Source organism: Hyla sarda, chromosome 3 (assembly GCF_029499605.1).
Source record: "Hyla sarda isolate aHylSar1 chromosome 3, aHylSar1.hap1, whole genome shotgun sequence".
In the NCBI taxonomy this organism is placed as follows: Eukaryota; Metazoa; Chordata; class Amphibia; order Anura; family Hylidae; genus Hyla; species Hyla sarda.
Genome location: NC_079191.1, coordinates 359,036,604 through 359,051,241, shown reverse-complemented (window position 1 = coordinate 359,051,241; position 14,638 = coordinate 359,036,604). Strand labels below are relative to the sequence as shown.

Below are 14,638 nucleotides of genomic sequence, written 5' to 3'. Positions count from 1 at the left end.
GCAGAGCGCTCCGGGTCCCCGCTCCTCCCCGGAGCGCTCACAGCGTTCTCCTGTTCGCAGCGCCCCGGTCAGACCTGCTGACCGGGTGCGATGCGATAATGTCCCCAGCCGGGATGCGATTCGCGATGCGGGACGCGCCCGCTCGCGATGCGCATCCCGACCCGCTTACCAGACTCGTTCCCCGTCTGTGCTGTCCCGGCGCGCGCGGCCCCGCTCCCTAGGGCGCGTGCGCGCCGGGTCTTTGCGATTTAAAGGGCCGGTGCGCCACTGATTGGCGCATGGGTTTTAATCAGTATCTTCACCTGTGCACTTCCCTATTAATACCTCACTTCCCCTGCACTTCCTTGCCGGATCTTGTTGCCATCGTGCCAGTGAAAGCGTTTCCTTGTGTGTTCCTAGCCTGTGTTCCAGACCTCCTGCCGTTGCCCCTGACTACGATCCTTGCTGCCTGCCCTGACCTTCTGCTACGTCCGACCCTGCTCTTGTCTACTCCCTTGTACCGCGCCTATCTCAGCAGTCAGAGAGGTTGAGCCGTTGCCGGTGGATACGACCTGGTTGCTACCGCCAATGCAAGACCATCCCGCTTTGCGGCGGGCTCTGGTGAAAACCAGTAGCAACTTAGAACCGGTCCACCGACACGGTCCACGCCAATCCCTCTCTGGCACAGAGGATCCACCTCCAGCCTGCCGAATCGTGACACGAACCTTGTAACTATATATGTGGCACAGTACCCCTTTAAAATGTAACTTTTATTTAGATCCTTACACAATAAAATAATTTGCGACCAAATGAGACCATCAGTAATGTCTGTTGGGTGCGTATCAGGGCACAAAAGTAATAAATACAAGATATATCACTGAAACAGGTCAAAATGTACCAAGCAAAAAATCCATATATGGACCATACATAAAGTGATACGTGGCAATTCTATGACCTGCACAAAAGTACCATAATACATATATGCCGTGTATAAATATAAATACAACAAAGGTATATATGGTTGAAATCACTTACATTTCTCCACCAATAGTATCAGGACAGACTGGTCGGCTTAGGACAGTTGAATGGTGTATTCTGTTGGAATGATGGTATAAAGATATAAACCACACAACAATTACTGTCCCTAGGACACAGATCCTACAATTGCCCTACCTGACAGTGGAGGATGAGCCCCCACTCCAACCGTTGACTGTCCGCTAGATGGCCCTGAGTAACCCTATACAGTGATAGGATCCCTAATGATGATGCATCACCACTTACAGACTATAGATAAAAAACTGCAATAATGTGCTCAAAATAATATTAGATGTTTTTTGAGGTTCTTCAGGAGGGAGTGAAATAGATATAGGATTAAACACTATGAGAGAAGATGATGGAAGAACTGATGTAACAAAGTCTCTCCATAGCTGAGGTGCACATAGATGCCGTGCATCAGTATTATCAGTGATCTTCTTCTATGGTCTGCTGGAGGGCAGATCAGAGCAGAAGACCCCGGTAGAGAGGTGGAGGCAGATAAGTTGACCTCCTGCCGCCATCTTGGCAGATGTGATCCCAGCAGCCGTGCCGCGGGCGATCAGATCAACATTACAATCACCACACTGCCGCAGCTGCTGTCATCTGTATTCTCCAAATCTGTCCTCTCCAGTCTATCCTGAATCCTGTAATAAGGCTCACCTTTCTGTCTAACCACTACTGCTGCTTCTCTTGTACCAGTCACTGTACTGGTTGTCCATTCACTAAATAATTCAATTTAATCCCTTAACAACACTGGATGCAAATGTACGTCCTGATGCAATGGTACTTCGCATACCAGGACATACATTTACGTCCTGCACCAGAGCAGTGCTTGCGTCATGGAAAGCAGGTCCCAGTGGCTATCAGCAGCCAAGGACCCCATGGTATTGGCAGACATCAGCTATCATGTTATTGTCTGCCAATACCATGGGGTCCTTGGCTGCTGATAGCAACCGGGACCTGCCATCCATGACGCAAGCACTGCTCTGGTGCAGGACGTAAATGTATGTCCTGGTATGCGAAGTACCATTGCATCAGGACGTACATTTGCGTCCAGTGTTGTTAAGGGATTAAATAGAATTATTTAGTGAATGGACAACCAGTACAGTGACTGGTACAAGAGAAGCAGCAGTAGTGGTTAGACAGAAAGGTGAGCCTTATTACAGGATTCAGGATAGACTGGAGAGGACAGATTTGGAGAAGAATTGACCGATTAGTAATTACAGTTATCAAGACAACAATGTATAAATTAATGTAGAATGAGGGCAAAATAGTTTTGACTATTTCTGTGGAATGTGGCAAAAAGAAGGCTAAAAGACAAATAAAGGGTAGAAACAAAAAAAGTGAGATGGTACTAAAGGATGTCAAAACTAAAAAAAAGTATTTCCATCCCACCTTTTTTTCAATACCCGGCATTTTTTATTTTTGGGCCACATTTTCAAATAGTTGGTCATCCTATACATGTCACACTTCAACTGTTTAGGTTTCTAAAAATAAATGTGTAAAAATGTTTTTTGTCATGTTTCCAAATTTTAAGCATAAGTGTGTGCCTAGGTACTGACATACTGCTGATAAAACCCTATTTCTAACCAAAGTGGCATGATAGTGCGGCAACTCTGTAGGGCTATTTCCACAATTAAGATGCCAACCAAAAAATTGCACCTGCATCTCTAGTGGTTGTGCCACATACTAGGCACTTTTGAGAGAAGTACATCCTACTATGCAGGACACTTCCTGCCAGGATGAATGATTGCTGCTGGAGTGGGAGAAGAGGTTTCATTAGAAAGTGATCACTGCTGGGGATAGGACATGCCTGAAAGGACATACTGATGACAGGGTATGAGGGGACTAAAATTGATTATTGGTGGAGGTGGTTTGAGCTGCTAGCCTTGAAAGTGATTACTGCTGAGGTGGGATAAGATGTGAGCCCTAAATACAATTACTGCTGGGAGATGAGATGTGGATGCTGAATGTGATTACTGCTGGCTGGGGGGGGGGGGGGGCTGGGAGGCCAGATGTGGACCCTCATTGTGATTACTGCTGGGGAAGAGGGATAAGTTCTGGGCCGCTTGGACAATTGCTGGACTGTTCATGAGGTCCTTAAATGGGCACTGTCGGAATCAAAAACATTTTATATGTTGTACATCTTGGCAAAACATTATCCTTTCTAATATACTTCATATTTTTTTTCATAGAAACATGGCTGGAAAAAAAAGACCACTAGGGGTCCCCATACCATCCAGAACATAATACTGTCTGGCTGCAGCATCATCTTTGTCCAAGCTGAAGCACAGTCAGAGACAATGTCAAGTAAGTGAGGGCCAGACTAGCACTACTTTGTGCTCACTCGTGTCCAGTCTATCAGACTTCAGCATGAAAACAGAGAGGAGGGGTTATGGAGCAGCCTGCAGTGATTGAATGAACAGACCCAGCACTGTACAGCAGAGGGAGAAAGTGAATGCACTGCGAGTGAGGGCGGCCTCAGTGCTTTTCTCCGACACGCCCCTTCCTGAGCAGTGGATGTCAGAATGAGTGAGTAGCAGAACTGAGGGATTTGTGAGCCAAGTAAAGAAGCTAGACACATAAAAAAAGACATGTAAAGCATCTGCATGACCTAGTGAGTAACATATATAAGCATTATCTTTTTTTGTGATATCACAGGTATGCTATAAATGTCATCTCTATAAGCCGCACATCCAAAGTATTAAGGGTATTAAGTATTACTGGTTGCACAAAAGATCTGATTAGTAAACGAACAAGCGCTTGTCAGCTGATTGGTGCCCCTTTTTTTTTTACAAGCCAATTATTAGGTAGGAGAGTTCCTTCAAATACTTATTCACTTGACAATCGGCCCCATTTTAGCAATCGTTTATGTTGTCCGGGTGCACAATTAATCGAGCTGTGTAAAGGTCAGTAAACTACGCTAGTCATGGGGGCCTGCTAGGCTGTCTAAAGGACCTTAAAGGGGTATTCTGCCCCTAGACATCCTATCCCCTATCCAAACAATAGGAGATAAGATGTCTGATCATGTGGGTCCCACCGCTGGGGACCCTAGCGATCTCCCTGCTGCACCCGATGTTCGTTTAGAGAGCTGGAGGCTGTGATGTCACGGCTGCGCCCCCGCTCATGATGTCACAGCCACGCCCCCTCAATACAAATCTATGGGAGGGGGCGTGAAGGACATCACGCCCCCTTCCACAGACTTGCATTGAGGGGGCATGGCCGTGACATCACGAGCGGGACGTGACCATGACGTCACGAGCCTCCGCCCCACATCGCCAGTCATCTGACACCGAGTGAAGTTTGCTCTGTGCACCGGATGTCTGGGGTGGATAGGGGATAAGATGTCTAGGGGCGGAGTACACCTTTAAGCCTTTGTGAATTTTCTGTTTTTACTGTTTTACTGAAACATCATTGCTTGTTGACAATAATAGAGTAGTCTGCAAAACTTATTTTGCTGTCAAGACTACCAGAAGCTAAACATAATAAATCCATGGGGGATCCACTGTCATTGTTGTTATACTTCCAAAAGCTATGACCCTAGTGTGAACAGAGCCATAATACAATTAGTATTAAGAAGTGATAATAACATTACAATGTGTTGCCTGTATCTAAAAAGAATTACCTATTGCCAATTATATTCAGGCTACTGTCTAACAAACAAGGTTATATAAAAAATAAAAAAACTATTGTTTCACTTCAGACAAGAATGTAACATACAGTATACCGCTTAATACAGAAAAGTTTAAAGTTAAATGAACTGTCTACTATATTCTGTAGGACAAACAATTAAAGATAGATAATAACTGTAATTCATTTGTAAAAGTTATAAGCCAAAACCTTAGAACCCTGATGTTTAAAATCCCCAACACTTGCACATACTGTACATCTGAGGGCAAGTATTTGCTATTATTCTTTCTACAATAGTTTCAGCACTGTTTCTGCACTGTATTCAAACGTTTCATTTTATCATTGTATTATTGCCCCTGAGTCTGAGAACAATGAACTACATAAAATCCTTCACCATCTATTCATGTGCGGATGAATACAGGTCATGTACATGATTTATGTCACTAATAATGCAACAATTTGTACCAAATTCCTAAAACAAAGTTTATAGCAATGGCAGCCAAGTAGCAGCATTCCATTGATCAGCCACTATATAGCCATAGGTGAAGTGAAAAACAAGGATTGACTGCCACTTTTCAATGGGTAGGATATATCAGGTGGCAGGTGAACAGTCCAATCTTTAAGCTGATGTGTAGGATGCAGAAAAACTGGGCAAGTGTAAAGATCTGAGCACCAAATTGTTATAGCTATTTTTTTATGTTTCATTCATATTCTGGTTCTCCTTCCATGTGCTACTGGTTTGACTTCTGATTAATCCTCATCTTATCTTTGGCCTTGTTCCTGGATACTGTCGTTGCCTCACCCCTAGGATTCTCTATCTGGTACCTGCTACTCCACTCCTGGCCCTGACCCCTGCATTCTGATTTATTTCCCGGAGATGAACCTTGGCAATGTTTCGAATCCTGATGACACTTTAGCTTTATTAGCACTACTACTGGCAATCAATGACTATTCTGGAGGCCACGAACTTGGAGACTTAAAGGCTACTCCTACTATGGACAACAGGAGGATGCTTAGCACGCTGTGGTTCCATAGCAAAGTTGGCATATTCCTGTAAAGAAACTCTTATACAAACACAGAAAGGTTCTTATATGCCTCGGTGATGGCAGTTGCCTGGCTGAACCATCCCCCACCTTACACCACCCTCTTCAAGCATGGGCCACCCCTTTCAGGAAGACCCTCCCCTAGCTAGCCCGATTTTGGCCTCTACTGGCCTGAGCTAGTGGGGCACCAGGAACGGCCTCAGTGCTAATCCCTTTCCGGAAGTCTTTTCCCTCTACCAGTTTAGCAGAGAGTGCACAACCCCTGCTCCCCCCTCCCCCCCCCTGCTCCCCACACTAAACACATAGGCTGACATTTATCATTGTCGTTAGACTTTTTTTTGTGTCTAGAAAAGGCGCAAAAAAGGCGCAAGCAGGGTTTATTTGCGCCTTTTTTGTGCCTTTGGTTTACACATTTCTGCGGATTTTGAGTTGCAATCCACTGGTTTTGGCAATACACATGATATGGACGGGTTTTATGAACTGCAAAGCCAAAAAAAGCAAAGCCACTGAAAATTCTCTAAAACTACACCAGCCCAGACTTAGCTTTTTGATGTATGTCAAGAGTGAAATTTCTGAAAATGTTTACCTGCACAAAATTTATCAAATGCTCTGTGACCATTTAATAAATTTGGTGCTCCTACACATCACAGCACACAAAAAAAGTGTAGAAAAATGCTTCACTTACACCTACAATGATAAATGTCGGCCATCATGCGCCGCTCCAAAGGCTCCTTTCACACAAGTACAGAGGCCACAAATCACAAAGCACTTTGTAACAGAACCTGCTACCTAATTTAATTGGAGGACACAGAGTTCTTGGAAGGTGTCAGGCGTGCCTGGAGGAGACATGCAAAACAGATGGGGAGCAAGGGAATCCAGACTAAGGGCGGAACTTGGGCCAAAGGGAAGCCCGTGAGTCCTGCATGCAAGGACTAGGAGCTAACAGTCTGATCTCTTCAAATGAATCCAGTGGAGGTGTAAATCCACCTCCGGTTCCAAAGGTCAGGAAACAGAACAGGGATGGAATGGGCGATCTCATATTTTTTGGATTCTTGTCTGTTTCTTGTCCTATGGAGCAAAAGGTGTTCTCTCCAGGGGTGCCGTCATAGGGCAAGGGGGAAAATTTTACAGGAAATGTTACTTAAATGCATGTTCTGAAGTATTAACCAGTTAATAAACATTTAAGTTATATATTTATCCATATAATTAGTTTTCATGTTGGCTCCATTAATCGTGCTATATGTCTCTATTAATATAGGTATTTTGTACCATTGATCCTATCCTAATGTGATTTTTCTATGAGAGACAATTAAATATTTCTATTAATATTCATACATTAATTTTATCTACATGCAGATTAATATAAAGTGTTCCTATGGTAACCACTCAATTGTTTTCACAGTAATCCTGCGGAATCCAACACGCAGTCATCTAAATTACTATATTTTATACATGAATTCAAATGATAATTGACATGTTCGGGAATGTTTGTATTTGGTTTTGGGCCAAATCTTCCCAGCTTAAGAAATGGCCACGAAAATAATGAGATCACATTTTTATAATAAAGGCCTCATCACATCTACAGAAAATAATGCAAGCATAAAAGAAGGTGTATCTATTATAAAACATAGCTTGTAAAAGAAAACCAATAGAATATTAAATATATGTCACGATTCGGCTAGCTGATAGTGGATCCTCTGTGTCAGAGAGGGATTGGCGTGGACCGTGTCGGTGGACCGGTTCTAAGTTGCTATTGGTATTCACCAGAGCCCGCCGCAAAGTGGGATGGTCTTGCAGCGGCGGTAGCAACCAGGTCGTATCCACCGGCAACGGCTCAACCTCTCTGACTGCTGAGATAGGCATGGTACAAGGGATAAGGCAAGAGCAAGGTCGGACGTAGCAGAAGGTCAGGGCAGGCAGCAAGGATCGTAGTCTGGGGCAACGGCAGGAGGTCTGGAACACAGGCTAGGAACACTCAAGGAAAGGCTTTCTCTGGCTCAAGGGCAACAAGATCCGGCGAGGGAGTGCAGGGGAAGTGAGGTATAAGTAGGGAGTGCACAGGTGATGACACTGATTAGGCCTGCTGCGCCAATCAGTGGCGCAGTGGCCCTTTAAATTGCAGAGACCCGGCGCGCGCGCACCCTAAGAAGCGGGGCCGCGCGCACAGGGACAACACAGACGGGGAACGGGTCAGGTACGGGAGCCGAGATGCGCATCGCGAGCGGGCGCGTCCCGCATCGCGAATCGCATCCCGGCTGGGAGCAACATCGCAGCACACCCGGTCAGCAGGTCTGACCGGGGCGCTGTGAATAAGAGAACGCTGCGAGCGCTTCGGGGAGGAGCGGGGACCCGGAGCGCTCGGCGTAACAGTACCCCCCCCCTTGGGTCTCCCCCTCTTCTTGGAGCCTGAGAACCTGAGGATAAGACTTTTGTCCAGGATGTTGTCCTCAGGTTACCAAGATCTCTCCTCTGGGCACTTAACTACAAAGGGTCCAAGATAACGTGGTCCCAGATTAAAACTGGGGACACGGAAGCGGATATACTTGGTGGAGAGCCACACAAACACAGGAGGAGTTCTTTTTTTTTCGGCATGCTTCTTCACCCGGGATGAGGCTAGTATGAGGGATTTTAGAGTCTTTTTCCAGACGGTGGTGAAGCCCCGGGAAACCTCATCAACAGTGGGCACACAAGAAGGCGTGGGAGTGGGGAGGGAGGGAAGAGGGTAAAGCTTGGCACGGGGCAGAGTGTTAACAGGACGGGGGCTATGGGAAGGAGACACAGCATAGTCCAGATAGGCCTTGGGGAGACCAGGTAAAGGAGGAGACACTGAGGTTAGACTGACGGGACTGGGAGCGGACGTGAGGCATTTTCTGTGGCGAATCCTTTCTTCAGGGGTCAGGCGAGACCGATCCACTTGCATAGCCTCCTCGGCGGGAGGCACAGAGGTATTTTGCAAAGGATACTGTGAGAGAGGTGCTCCGAGCGGTGTGGCCCATGGCAGGGCCTTCCCAGACAGGAGACCACGGCAGAGTCTAGAGTCCCCATCAAATTTGTCCGGCAAGGACAAGCGGGGGTTGGAAGCGGCAGCTCGCTGCGGAGGAGGTGCAGGAGCCGGCGGAGGAGATGGTTGTTGCTGTAGCAGCTGCTGTATCTGTGACTGAAGTTGCTGTATAGTGGTGGTCAAGTACGACAGCTGGTGATCTCCTTGAGCGATCAGTAGGGATTGCTGGGAGATCACCGTGGAAATGTCGGCAAGACTTGACAGCGGCACCTCAGCGAAATCCATGGCCGCTCGCTGCGGAGGAGGTGCAGGAGCCGGCGGAGGAAATGGTTGTTGCTGTAGCAGCTGCTGTATCTGTGACTGAAGTTGCTGTATCGTGGTGGTCAAGTACGACAGCTGGTGATCTCGTTGGGCGATCAGTAGGGATTGCTGGGCGATCACCGTGGAAATGTCGGCAAGACTTGACAGCGGCACCTCAGCGGAATCCATGGCCGGATCTACTGTCACGATTCGGCTAGCTGATAGTGGATCCTCTGTGTCAGAGAGTTTAGGCAGGTAGAACAAAAAGACCCCAATAGGCGCTGCAGATTCCCACGAAGTAAACCAAACCAGAGATGAAGTGGTAATAGTGCAAAACACTGGAAGGCTTATTGTAGTAAAAACAATAAAATACAGATTACGCGTTTCGGGGGAGCCACCCCCTTCTTCAGATCAGAGTATGTACAATAAGATGCAGACAGGGTTTAAATACATGGAGACTAAGTGACAACCACTTAAGTGGGAGGAGCTAGTCCTACATGCATCACATGGTACATTGTGTGAAAATATACAAATAAACACAAAAAACAGAAATGAGCAATTGATAACTTAAATGTAATGACAGTGAAAAAAGATTGCTGTCCGTTCCGTCATGTTACTAACAGGAAAATATACAAAAACATCAAATAAGTACATAAAAGAAAGAATGACAGCATCCGGACTGTAGAATATAAACATCCGGGCTGTACTTTATACACCGCTCCCGACAGTATCCGGAATGAGGAAAGTAAACATCCGGGCCGTACTGTGAACGGACTGCCGTCAGGAGCGGTATTTCATTGAGCACCGGACCAACTGGTGCAGTTGTCTGTAAGTAAACACTGCCTCCACGTTGGTCCGGTGCTCAATGAAATACCGCTCCTGACGGCAGTCCGTTCACAGTACGGCCCGGATGTTTACTTTCCTCATTCCGGATACTGTCGGGAGCGGTGTATGAAGTACAGCCCGGATGTTTATATTCTACAGTCCGGATGCTGTCATTCTTTCTTTTATGTACTTATTTGATGTTTTTGTATATTTTCCTGTTAGTAACATGACGGAACGGACAGCAATCTTTTTTCACTGTCATTACATTTAAGTTATCAATTGCTCATTTCTGTTTTTTGTGTTTATTTGTATATTTTCACACAATGTACCATGTGATGCATGTAGGACTAGCTCCTCCCACTTAAGTGGTTGGCACTTAGTCTCCATGTATTTAAACCCTGTCTGCATCTTGTTGTACATACTCTGATCTGAAGAAGGGGGTGGCTCCCCCGAAACGCGTAATCTGTATTTTATTGTTTTTACTACAATAAACCTTCCAGTGTTCTGCACTATTACCACTTCATCTCTGGTTTGGTTTACTTCGTGGGAATCTGCAGCGCCTATTGGGGTCTTTTTGTTCTACCTGCCTAAAGTTTCATCAGGATTGGTTGTCTTTCCTCCCCTGTGACCTCCGGCTTGGCAGCAGTCCTACCATCTTTGCCACTTCTGGTAACCCCATTGTGGGTTGACACGCAAGTTTTCACTTGCTCTCAGGTGAGCAGCCACTACCTAGGGGTGTGTCTTAACCGACCCCCAAGTTTTTCATGTTGCTTACCCATACGGTATCACACGAGGCGCCTCCCTCCGGTCTCTCTTTTTTCTCTTTTACAGGCTGTGTCAGAGAGGGATTGGCGTGGACCATGTCGGTGGACCGGTTCTAAGTTGCTACTGGTTTTCACCAGAGCCCGCTGCAAAGCGGGATGGTCTTGCAGCGGCGGTAGCAACCAGGTCGTATCCACCGGCAACGGCTCAACCTCTCTGACTGCTGAGATAGGCATGGTACAAGGGATAAGGCAAGAGCAAGGTCGGACGTAGCAGAAGGTCAGGGCAGGCAGCAAGGATCGTAGTCGGGGGCAACGGCAGGAGGTCTGGAACACAGGCTAGGAACACTCAAGGAAAGGCTTTCTCTGGCACAAGGGCAACAAGATCCGGCGAGGGAGTGCAGGGGAAGTGAGGTATAAGTAGGGAGTGCACAGGTGATGACACTGATTAGGCCTGCTGCGCCAATCAGTGGCGCAGTGGCCCTTTAAATTGCAGAGACCCGGCGCGCGCGCGCCCTAAGGAGCGGGGCCGCGCGCACAGGGACAACACAGACGGGGAACGGGTCAGGTACGGGACCCGAGATGCGCATCGCGAGCGGGCGCGTCCCACATCGCGAATCGCATCCCGGCTGGGAGCAATATGACTGACCGGGGCGCTGTGAATAAGAGAACGCTGCGAGCGCTTCGGGGAGGAGCGGGGACCCGGAGCGCTCGGCGTAACAATATATAAAAATAGTCAAATCACTAACAACATGTATCTTTTAAATAGGGTAAGAGGCACGTGAATGTGTGACCTTGTAACTCACAGCCTAAAATTGACCATATACATTAAATAAACGTCGGCCAAACCTAACAGGATTGACAGATAATTTAATGTCTGAGGGTTGCTAAAAAGTGTCAACTCCCTCCAGTGGAAAGAAGGATCTGGTATGAGGGATTTGAACATTACCAATCCTTAAAGGGGTACTCTGGATAGTAAAAATGATTCATATTTTGACCCCTCATGGCCAGACAAACTGTATTGAAATACAAACTTATAACCTATACTGGACGGTTTTCTTAACTGGAATATGCTGTTACAGGCAGAAAGTGAAGGAAAACCTGCCATCCTCGGCCCACTTCGTCTCCTCTCTCTCTCCTCTTCCTTCCCCACCCCCAACAGTGACACTTTGTCCTGGCTTTCAGTGTCCTCGGTTTGCAAGCTACGAACCTTTCTGGCATGATACCGACAAACCACGCGCCCTTTCTAACATCGTCACCCCCTCTCTATCATAGCTCATCAAGCCTGGCCCCCTTTTGACATCATACCAACAAGCTACACCCCCTTTGTAACAGTCCTGTAGTTTTAATAGGGTGTGCAGGAGAAAGGAGCAGATAGAAAATGGAGAAGCTGGGCAGAGGAGGAAGGTGAATTAGTGAACAGTAAATGGTGCCAGAAATAAGCCAGGGGGAACTCCCCCTTTTTTGTTTTTTTTGTTTAGTTACAATACACACAAAGGGAATAAACATGTGTATAGCAAAACATGTGTTACTGCAATCCTTTTCTGTGAGAAATACTTTATTTCTAGAAAAATTTAAGGGGTGCCAACATTTACGGCCACGACTGTAAGTACATTCCACGCCATGGAGAGTATTTTTTTTTTCTTCGGTCCCCAGATAACCCCATTTATCATTGTGGAATCTGGCAGCAGCTTATACCCTTCTTGTAATAAACATGCAAACAGTTGATAGCAATTGGATGACATCTAATGAGTGCGTTTGGCCAGCAATTCTACAGATAACCAGAAAAGGCTAGTCTTGCATTAGAATAAACGTATTAATATTTGGCCATACTACATAAGATCCATAGGGGGGGATTTATCAAAACCTGTGGGGAGGCAAAGTTGAGCAGTTGCCCATAGCAACCAATCAGATCACTTCTTTCATTTTTCACAGGCCTTGTTAAGAATGAAAGAAGCAATCTGATTGGTTTCTATGGGCAACTGGGCAACTTTGCCTCTCCACAGGTTTTGATAAATCTCCCCATAGTGTTTTCCAATACAAACTCAACAAGTTTACACCTGCTAGCATCAAGGGGTTCATCGGGAACAACATACAAGGCTACAGAAATCATCATTGCCAATTACATTTTATTATACTGATAACATGTCCCCATGTTTTTTCGGTTCTGTGACAATAATGTTATATTGACATGCCCAATTTCAGTTTATATTTAAAGTGCAACTGTCATGAAGTTTGGGGCATATAAACTAACCATAGTCTGTGTATTGTGTGTAGACTATTAATCCAGCATTACTTTTACTTTCTTTATTCCAGTTGTAATTACCACAAAAAACACTTTTCTTTGCAGTCACTGACAGTCGGATAGGCGTGGCCAGGGGTTCGCTATGCCCTCCTGCCGCCACGCCTATTGACACAGGTCCCAACGCATTCGCCCCCTTTGATTCTTATGTGTGCGCTGACCGACAGGAATTTACACAGCAAACACTGTCTCCCCCGACCAGCACTCGCTCCTGCTGTCGGACATCGCCGCCGGTACAATGCTAGAGGCAGGGAGTGAGTGAGCTCTCTGCCTCTAGTAAATGCAGGCACACAAAAAGAAGAGGCGAGCGGGCATTGTTATCACTTCCCCACCAAGTGCCCGCTCCAGCTGTTTCACATCTCCGTGCGCCTGTGCAATGCTAGAGAGCTCACTCGCTCCCTACCTCTACCGTTGTACCGGAAGCAATGTCAGATAGCAGGAGCAAGTGCTGGCCAGGGGAGCCAGCGCTTGCAGTGTAAATTCCTGTTGGTCGGTGCACACATAAAAATCAAAGGGGGCACATGCGCTGGGACCTGTGTGTCAATCAAACAGCAGTCCCAGCCCTGAGGTATAGGGGATGGGTGTGGCGGCAGGAGGGCATAGCGAACCGCTGGCCGTGCCTATCCGACTGTCAGTGACTGCACAGAAAAGTGTTTTTTTGTGGTAATTACAACTGGAATAAAGAAGGTAAAAGTAATGCTGGATTAATAGTCTACACACAATACACAGACTATGGTTAATTTATATGCCCCAAACTTCATGACCGGTGTCCTTTAAATGGGCACTGTCAGATATAAAAACTTTTGATATGTGGTAAAGCATGCAAAACCAACAGGTTTTGCAATTGCTTTCATTAGAAAAATTTCAGTATTTCATATTGAAAAAGCAGTCAAAAAACTGCCTCCCTGCCTCCTGGGATACTTATCAGCCTGGCTGTGTCCACTGGTCATCACCTACATCATGGACCCACTTCATGATTGACAGGTCTGCAGATATAAAGCTGCTGTGATCGGCTCCCTCACTGTCTGTGTTTACTTCACAGTCTCCTCGTGTGAGGAGAAGGGGGGAGGGGCGGGAGTACACTGCTGCCTGTGAGCAGATGATGAAAGAAGCTGGTGACTGACGATGGGGACTGAATGGAGGATTTTTTGTTTAAAAAGTGTCAATGCATGTACCGTATATATGTGTGTGTGGATATATATGTATGTGTGTAAATCTGTGTTGTCTAGGTAATGTGCATGTGTATGAATAAATGAAGTCAATGTGTGTGTGTGTGTGTGTGTGTATCTAATACAGGGGGACTACAATCATATGCCTCCAGCTGTTGCAAAACTACAACTCCCAGCATGCCTTCTCAGCCAAATGATCTGTGGGCATGCTGGGAGTTGTAGTTTTGCCACAGTAGGAGGAACACAGCCTGCAGCAACACTGCTGTAAACCTGAGTTTTACCAATCATATGCCTCCAGCTGTTGCAAAACTTCAACTCAAAGAATGTGTGGGTATGCTGGGAGCTGTAGTTTTGCAAAAGCTGTAAGCACAGTGTGTGTGTATAGCATAAAACCAGAAAGGAAAGGGTTACAGATGCTCACACCCGAGACCAGTGATTGAGGAGAGTGAGGGAGGGGGAGTGGTTATGACCTGAGGAGAAGAAAGGGTCCCACCCCTCTGCTTCTGGTTGACAACATTAAGGTAATTCAGAATAAAGCTAGGTCTGAGAGAAATATAGGTCATAGACACATAAAAATGATATGTACATGATCA

At 46.2% G+C, this 14,638-nt stretch overlaps 1 protein-coding gene across 6 annotated transcripts in view; it reads right to left on the bottom strand.

Annotated features, from left to right (window-relative positions):
* KIZ (kizuna centrosomal protein) overlaps positions 1-14,638 on the bottom strand; it is a 190,845-nt gene that overhangs the window by 86,057 nt on the left and 90,150 nt on the right. For 5 of the 6 annotated variants that reach the window (XM_056567647.1, XM_056567650.1, XM_056567651.1 and 2 more), the window contains exon 8: positions 1,015-1,074. The exons of the other annotated variant lie outside the window; for it this stretch is intronic. In XM_056567647.1, coding sequence (XP_056423622.1) covers positions 1,015-1,074 — 60 coding nt within the window. The remainder of the gene's footprint in view (positions 1-1,014; positions 1,075-14,638) is intronic. 6 annotated transcript variants of the gene reach the window in all.